General features: G+C 60.6%; 2 protein-coding genes across 6 annotated transcripts in view; one reads left to right on the top strand and one right to left on the bottom strand.

The window, feature by feature from the left end:
* Positions 1–591: 591 nt before the first annotated feature.
* Pvalef (parvalbumin like EF-hand containing) lies at positions 592–2,400 on the top strand. Its single transcript, XM_015504254.2, has 3 exons — positions 592–706; positions 955–1,090; positions 1,356–2,400. The coding sequence occupies exons 1-3, from the start codon at positions 601–603 to the stop codon at positions 1,543–1,545; spliced, it is 432 nt and encodes a 143-aa protein (XP_015359740.2). The 5' UTR covers positions 592–600; the 3' UTR covers positions 1,546–2,400.
* A 1,535-nt stretch (positions 2,401–3,935) lies between these two features.
* Positions 3,936–7,903, bottom strand: part of Cep131 (centrosomal protein 131) — a 24,569-nt gene continuing 20,601 nt past the window's right edge. For 3 of the 5 annotated variants that reach the window (XM_048797460.1, XM_048797446.1, XM_048797466.1), the window contains 3 exons: positions 7,648–7,863; positions 6,952–7,012; positions 6,633–6,876 (listed from right to left, as the gene is read on the bottom strand). In XM_048797460.1, the coding sequence (XP_048653417.1) occupies positions 6,802–6,876; positions 6,952–7,012; positions 7,648–7,863 (352 nt within the window). In that variant the 3' untranslated portion in view covers positions 6,633–6,801. Of the gene's footprint in view, positions 4,850–5,579; positions 6,612–6,632; positions 6,877–6,951; positions 7,013–7,647; positions 7,864–7,903 lie in introns of those variants that run through there. The other 2 variants (XR_007345108.1, XR_007345107.1) reach the window with 2 other exon arrangements.

Below are 7,903 nucleotides of genomic sequence, written 5' to 3'. Positions count from 1 at the left end.
TGGGGCTGCATCCAGTGCTCCCCATGTCCAGGCCCCAGGGTGGGGCTGCAACCTTTGACCTATCAGGAGGAGAGGAGAGAGGCCTCTAGCCACTGCCCAGCCCCCGGCAGGGCCATGAGTGCACACTGCCCCTCCTGGTGGGGCCTTGTGTTCTAGATGTCTCCATCACCCTGTGAACTTTCTGGAGGGCTCAGGGGCCTTGGACACCTGCTAGCCCGCAGCCCTGGACTCTGAAATAGCTGTTCCTACTCACATCCTGGAACCCAACACCCCCCAGGGAAAGAACCTGAGAGCCCACAGGTCATGAGGCTCTGCCATGAGGGGCACAGCTGCCCAGCTGCCCTGTAAAGTGCGGACAGTGATGCCGGCACCTCCTTGGCCACCCAGGCTCAGGGGCTGCCCCCGTGAGCAGGTGCCCCAGGATTACCCTGCCTTTCTCAGTGGGGAAACTGAGGCATGGAAACCCCTCCACCAGCTGCCCCACTTCTAAGCCTGGGGCCACCCCACATGTCAAAGTCATGATGTTTGCTGCCCAGGTGGGCGGTGCACACCTGGGCAGGGACGTACCAAGAGGCTGTTCTCTGCCCACCCCAGGACAGGATGGACGAGGACTTCTCCTCCCAGATGAAGAAGATGGCCCTGGCCATGGGCACATCCCTATCAGACAAGGACATAGAGCTTCTGCCCTCAGACATGAGGCACCACGGTATAGCCAGCTCTGGGGGCCCGGCCCCAGCCTGGGAAGGGGGAATGGGACATGGCTGCCCCTGTCCCTGGGCCCAGGCTTAGCAGGGGACATCTGATTTGTGTCCCTGGGACTGAGGGACTCAGGACTATGACCTTGGTGGGCAGGGAAGAAAGGAAGTGGACCTGGATGACCCCATCTCTGGGTCCACTGACCTGCCCAGCCCTGTGCACAGCTGGCCCTTCTGATGCCAGCCCGGTTGGCTCCAGGGTCCTTCAACTACCTCAAGTTCTTTGAGTACATGCGCAAGTTCCAGACCTCGGGACAGTTGGAGAGCGCCATCCGCAAGGCCTTCCAGACCCTGGACAAGGACAAGAGCGGCTTCATTGAGTGGAATGAGATCAAGTAATGAACGGCAGGGGCTGGGAAGGGTGTTGGTGTCCCTGGCCAGCCACAGCTGGTGCCCCCATGCACCCAGCAGACTTGACATGCCCCCTGGAGCCCCACTGGCCAGGGCCACAGTGTCAGTGCTGGACCCAAACCCAGAGGGTGGGGGACTCTGGGCCTGAGGCATCCATCCAGGGCCTTGGTTTCCCCACCTGTGAAGTGGGGACGAGCAGCTGCGAAGGTCAGGCCCTCCTGGCCCTGACCTGAGCCCCCTTCGGCCCAGGTACCTCCTGACCACCATCCCCAGTAACATGCCCACTGCCCCCCTGACGGATGAGGAGGCCGAGGCCATGATCCAGGCAGCCGACACAGATGGGGACGGAAGGATCGACTACGAAGGTGGGGGCAGCCAGATGGGGCCCCAGGGACTCCTCCAGTGCCCCACCCCATGTGACCACCTGGCCCCACAGTAAGGCCCTGGCCAGTGCTGGACACGCACTATCCAGACATAGCATTGAGTGGCCACCCCACCCCAGATCTCTCAGCACCCCAACTCAATGTGGGGAACCAGTCTGGGGGTTGCTGAGTGGGTGGGTGTCTCACTGAGCAGAGACGGGTGCTGGGTGGGCTTGGGAAGTTTGGCTGGGCAGAGACAGTATGGGTGGGGCTGTGCCCAGGGAAGCGGCAGGGCTCAGGCTGCCTGTGGCTCTGGCTGCCCTAGACTTCTGGCCACCACTCGCTGTCATGATACTGGGGCAGAGGGCAGGCAAAGTGGCCACCAGGAAAGAGCCAACCGGCCCAGGGCCCCAGACACCACTGTCCAGGTGTGCGCCCATCCCTACCCACCTGGGCCACAGGCATAAAACAGATGGCTGGCCAAGGGGCTGTGCAGGACTCAGGCCCCCAGCCTCAGTTTCCCCACTGAGAAAGGCGGGTTGATCACAGGGCACCTGCTCAGAAGGGTCAGGCAGGAATCTCTGAGGGTCTCGGCGGACCCAGGTCATTTGAGCTCAGGGAGGGTCCACTCACTGGTCTTCCAGCTCACACCAGGGCTCAGGCAGGCTGGGACGTCAGATCCTCCAGACTGTGGGCCCTCAGAAAGGGGCAAGCCTCACCAGTGCTGAGGCCACCAGGGGGCCCGCAGCCTGGGCCGTCTGGGGGCCCGCAGCCTGCCCCCCTCAGGGGCCAGCAGCCTAGGCTGCCAGAAAGCAGACGTGTTTACTAGGTATGGATTTCCTGCCCTAGAATTTTCTGAATTAATCAAGAAGGAGAAGACTCCAAAGAAGAAGTAATACCCTGACCAGCCCTGGACCAGCAAGAGGTCCCTGTAGGGCTGTGTGGGGTGAGCATGTGCCCCAGTGGACATTCACGGAGGAGACCAAGGGTAGACACAGCCTGTTCCAGGAAAGTGGCAGAAACAGAGCTCTAAACAAATGCGGTGCCGCTGCCCGTGTGTCTGTGAACGCCTCCCTGCGCCTGGGAGCCGCCGGAACGCGCTGGGGGCTGGTGGGGAATGGGCAGATGGGCGGGCAGGTGTCCAGGCCTCCCCTCCCCTGGTCTCACCTCACTGGGGGCACTGGGAGGGAGGTCCCCCCAGCCCTGGGCTGCCTGGGTCTGCCCTCTCTCTTAGCCTGGTGCTTCTTGGACCCAGAACCCTGAAGGGCCCCCTCCTGTGGGCCCTGGGTCTGTCCTGTGGCCACCTGGCCCCACACCCCCAGCTCACCCAGCAGATGTGTGGACATGTGTGGGGATTCCTGCAGCCCAGGGCGAGTGAGGCCCGGAGTGCTCTGCAGGTGTCCTTGGCTGCCCCCAGGGCCAGAGCGCACAGGTGGCCGCCTCTCCTGGCCTCGCTCGACTTTGGGCTGGCTCTCCCTCTCACTCCTTGTGCTCCGTCCTCCAGGACTCCAGCTCTCCCGAGCTCTCTGGTGGGACATGGGGCCCGTCTTGGTCTTTGCCCTGCCCACACTGGCCCACCCTCTTTCAGTGTGAGCACCGTTTCTATGCTGTCCCTGGCCCCCTCCTGGCCTGTCATCCGGTGTGGAGAGTGGCTTACCTCAGTGCACTCCTGAGAGCAGGTGGCCTCGTCCAGTGCCCCACCAGGAACACCCTGTCCCTGTCCCCCCAGCCTGGCATGCTCCTCAGCTGCATGACAAACTCCCTCTTCTCCTTCAGTGTTTTCCTCAAATGTCACGTCCCAGTGAGGTCCCTACCCACCGTTCTGCCTTTCACTCACCCCCAGAATCTCACGCTCCCCTTGACCCGGTCTTCCCCACAGCCCCTCCCATCCTCCAATACACTATGACCTTCACAGGTGCATCATGTTTTCTTTTATGAGCAAACAAAGCATCAAAGACATGGGGTATGAGATCCCAGAAAGAGAGCGCCCCCGGAGGTGAGCGTGAGGGGCACAGGCTCCCCTGCCAGGCACGGTCCAGCCAGTGACACTGCTTAAGGGCTGAGCAGCCTCCTGGGTGTTCAGGATCTGCCAGGGAGGAGGTGCCCACATGGCAGCTCCAGCGGGGTCCCCAGGAGGAGCCAGGACACAGAGAACCCAGCCGGCCCCACAGACCTGGCCCCTCGGCCCCCTCCTCCCCGGCCTGCCCACCAGAGCAAAAGTGGGTCAGCAACTCACAGCCAGACCTGCTGTGCTTATCGCCTGGGAGTGGCCTTAACTCTAAGGCCATAGAAAGGTTGGAAGTAAAAAGAGGGCAAAGAGACACCACGCGGGGCTGGGGCAGAGCGCTGGTCTGGCACATGTGAGGCACCGGATTCCATCCTCAGCACCACCCAAAAATAAATAAAACAAAGGTATAAAAGTACTTTTAAAAAATTTAAAAAGAGAGACACATGCAGGTACCAAGGAGAGAAAGCTTTACTATCAGATGAAGGAGACTTTAAGGCAAGAAGCATTTCTAGGGTCAAAGAGGAAGGACTCAACGATAAAGGGCCAATCTCAGGGAATCACCATGGTTCTGAACGTCCAGCCTCCAAATGCACAACGGGAAAAATGAACACACCAGAATGAGACAGAGTTGATGCACAAATACGGTGAGAGACCTTAGCACTCGACCCCAGGGACCAAGAGACCGAGAGCCAAAGGAAGCAGTCAGCCTACAGAGGGCTCGGGAAATACGAAGGGCTGGCTCTTGGATGTAGCCAGTTCTCTGCAGCCCCCTAAGGCAGAATGCACGTTCTTCTTTAAATATACAGATGTAACATCTGCCAAAGTTGACCAACAGCCAGGCCTTAGAGCATATCTCAACCAAGTGAAAGGACTGGAATAACATGGGGACAGGTCCTCTGGGAAGATGAGTTAGAAATCAAAAACAAAAGTTAAAGAAAAACAACACAGTTCTAAACAGCCTGTGATTCAAAGAAACCACCACAGAAATAAGAAAATCAAACCTAACATTAACAAAAATATAACATACCAAACCTTGTGGGTACAGCTCAAGTTGTAATCTGAGGGAAATTCAGAGTCTTAAACGCATTGATTTGAAAGGAAAAGGGGCTGGTAATCAATGATCTAAGTATCCTCCCCAAGAACTTAGAAAAAAGAACAGAAAATTAAAGTTAAAGAAAAGAGAGGGAAGGAAATAAAGGGCAGGAATTCTGAAATGGTAAGTCCCTGGCTTTCTGCCCATTACCCCCGCTAGCCTGTGGGCCCCGGAAGGTACAGTGTCTGCTCGGGTCTGCACCGCAAGGTCTAAGTCGGGCACAGAGATGGCTGCTGATGGTGTGGCCTCTCTCAGAAGGAATGTGGCTCAGACGCAGGCTCTGTGGGGAACATGAAACCCACAAGGGCAGCAAGGTGGGCGGGGGGACTCCCTAGGCAGAGTCCACTTGAGGCTCTAAAACCTGACCTCCTAGGGTTGGGGATATAGCTCAGCTGGTAGAGTGCCTGCCTCACATGCACAAGGCCCTGGGTTCAATCCCAGCACCAAAAATAAAATAAAGAGAACACCTAAAACCTGACCTCCTGCTGTGGGAGCTCTCCTCCTCACCGAGGGACCAGACCTTACCCCACCACTCTACAGTCCAGGGACAGAACACGGCCCTGAAGATGGTAGGGAGTCTGGGCTCCTCCACCTCGACTCAGAGACCCTTCTACTCAGGCACCCTATCACTTTAGGGACCCCCCCATGGTCAGATCCTCCCTTCCCACAGGAGCTCCACAGGATTACGTCCTGCTGGGTGACATCCGGCTGCCCCTGCCCTGACCTCTGGTCCACAACCTGCAGTAGGAGGAGGTGGAAGGCCCAGGCAGGAGGCTGAGGACTAACAGATGCCCCCAGAGCACAGCTGCCCCTGAGACCCCAGGAAACTTCCTGTGGAACTCCCGAGTGCTACAGGCTGCTAGAGGGACCCAAGGGCTATGGACTCCCCTCTGAGCCCTGTCCACCCTCATTCTCCAGGAGTCCAGGCCTTCCTGACAACATGCACTCTCTCCCAAATTCATATCTGCCTCCAGGTTGTGTCCTGGTCAGGGGCATTTCCCCAGCCTCACCCAAAGGCTTGGGCTTCTCCTTCTGGTCAGCAACCCTGTCCTGCAGATGGTGAGCAGAGAGGCCCAGCAGCCTTCACCCTCTGCCGTGTAGGGGAGCCATCGACAGCCTCCTGGCCTAGCCTGAGACCAGGGACCAGTTGAGTTCTTCTCTGGGAGGGGGCTAGACAAGGAGCAGACATGGCTTATGTCCAGCAGTGAACAGGATGGTGACTCGGGTGCAAGGTGGTACAGGGCAGGGGGGCATGGGGCTGGTCGGGCCCCCATGGGGGGAGACCCTCAGAGCCGTCCCAGACACAGCAGCAGAACCACATGCACAGGAAGCCTCCTGGGGTCTGCACACCACTTGCAGGCGAGGAGAGAGGCCTGGGGTGAAGGCCCCCTGGGGCTGCTGGGCAGCATCCCAACACGGAAGCCCGATCCAGGATAACATGCCTGCTGAGTAGACCCTCACCTCCCTGCAAGCGCTCCAGGGCTCTCCTGTCCACGAGGCTGCAGCCTCCACCTGTCCGTGCCGACAACCCGCAAGGTGAAGGGCACTCGCAGATTCTGAGCTAAAGTGCCAAGTGCAGAGGCTGCAGAGGGAGGGTCTGGCAGTGCCCGCCCTCCTCGGGGTGCCTGTCTAGTCCCCGTTTCCAGAGGGCTCCCGGCAGTCACGCCTCAGTAGGGGGCGGTCTCCTAGGAGGGCCACCTGCTCCCCTGGAGTCTTTCCAGTCACGGGGGACACAACAGCAGCCCAGGGGCTTCAGGCACCCACAGACTGCGTGGAGCCTCCTATGGGCCAGGTGGGGACAGAGGGCCATTCTCCAAGTTGGGCACCAGAGCTGAGTCTCAGGGCCACAGGGCAAGGCAGAGAACAGATGGGAGTGGCAGGGGCGTTGAGAGCAGAAGGGCTGCTAGCCACCTGCCATTTCCTGGTCAGTCTGAACAGCCCAAAGGAGGGAGATGGGGAGGCAGGAGAGGGCTGGAGCCAGGCCTGAGCTCTGCGGTGTCCTCCAGCCCAGGAGAGAAACATAAGGCAGGTGACACAGGACTCTTAAAAAAAAAAAACCACCTCTTTTACTGTAAAAAATACAGCCACAGACTGGGTGCCCTGAGCACAGGGCTCACGAGCAGGGCAGCAGGCCGCACCTTGGCCAGCATGCGCCCCAGGGCCCGGCACGGCAGCGGGACTCCTTATCGCATCCCTCCTCGTCTCCGGCCTGCCTCCGTCCTGCAGGTGGCGTCACTTGGCACTCAGGGGCGGCCGCCTGTGCTGCTCCAGCAGCTCCTCCAGATGATCAGCCCGCTTCATGGCAGCCTATGACGGGCACCAGAGTCAGCCGTGGGCTGCCCCAACCTCAGGCAGGACCAGCACAGGGACCCTGGGACCCACCTCATGCTGTCTCCGGAGGCTGCTCACGGCCTTCTCCTTCCTGGCGAGGGCTGTCTTCACCCTGCAGAGGCACACAGTGGGATTCTGCACAGCCCCCCCCTCGGCCAGCCTTCAGGGGCAGCCAGCCTGCCCAGCCCACCGGCCACAGCTCCAAGGCTGGCCTGGGCCCAGAGAAGCTGCCTTCACGGGGGTCAGAACCCAGAGAGCGTGCCTGGAGCAGCACAGGCCAGGGGGCTGTGCCAGGACAGGCGTGAACTTCTCATACCCACCCCTCAGGGCCATGGCAAGTGTGGGCAGGTGGCAGGAGGCCCATGAGGTCCCTGGGGGCTCACTGTTGCCCCTGCAGCTTCCCCTCTCTGTGTATCAGCTGCCCTACCCAGGCCTCCAGCCCTCAGGAGGCCCTGGGGTGCCCCCTGGAGAAGCACACTCTGAGCCCCAGCTTGAAGCAACCTGCTCAGGTGCTCCTGGTGAGGCCAGGCACCAGATGCCCCCCGGACTCAGTGCCACTGGGGTACTGGTCCAGGCTTCCTGGACTCGGACCTGGACCACGTGCCAGCCCCCGCCCACAGGCGGCCTGCACCCCGGAGGCCTTCACCTTGCTCACCCTCCTCATCTGTGGTGCCCTCTGCCGTGGTGCTGGGGGGTGCTGCATCTGCCCTGCCCTCGGCCTCCGGCCCCTGCCACCTGGCTACCCACCTCTGGTGCACCTCATCCAGCTCCAGCTGTTGGCGGGCCTGCAGCTCAGCCAGCTCGGCCCTGACCCGCTGGTTCTCCTCCTCAGAGGCCGCCAGCCGGTCAGCAAACTCCTGGCGGACCACCTCGACCAGGCTGCCTCGCTCCCTGGACAGCTCTGAGTTGACCTGGAGGCAGGGAAGGTGGTGAACAGGGCTCCCACGGCGGTGGGCTCTGGACCTGGGAGGGGCGGGGGACACTCACTGCCCGCAGGTCATCC

Source organism: Marmota marmota, unplaced genomic scaffold (genome assembly GCF_001458135.2).
Source record: "Marmota marmota marmota unplaced genomic scaffold, marMar, whole genome shotgun sequence".
NCBI lineage: Eukaryota > Metazoa > Chordata > Mammalia > Rodentia > Sciuridae > Marmota > Marmota marmota.
This window is presented reverse-complemented; position numbering and strand designations above follow the sequence as displayed.

Coding starts and splice junctions, on each gene's coding strand:
- Pvalef (XM_015504254.2), top strand. CDS start 601: ATGGACGAGGACTTCTCCTCCCAGATGAAGAAGATGGCCCTGGCCATG. Junction 707..954: donor CTCAGACATGAGGCACCACG/GTATAGCCAGCT, acceptor GGTTGGCTCCAG/GGTCCTTCAACTACCTCAAG. Junction 1,091..1,355: donor ATTGAGTGGAATGAGATCAA/GTAATGAACGGC, acceptor CCTTCGGCCCAG/GTACCTCCTGACCACCATCC.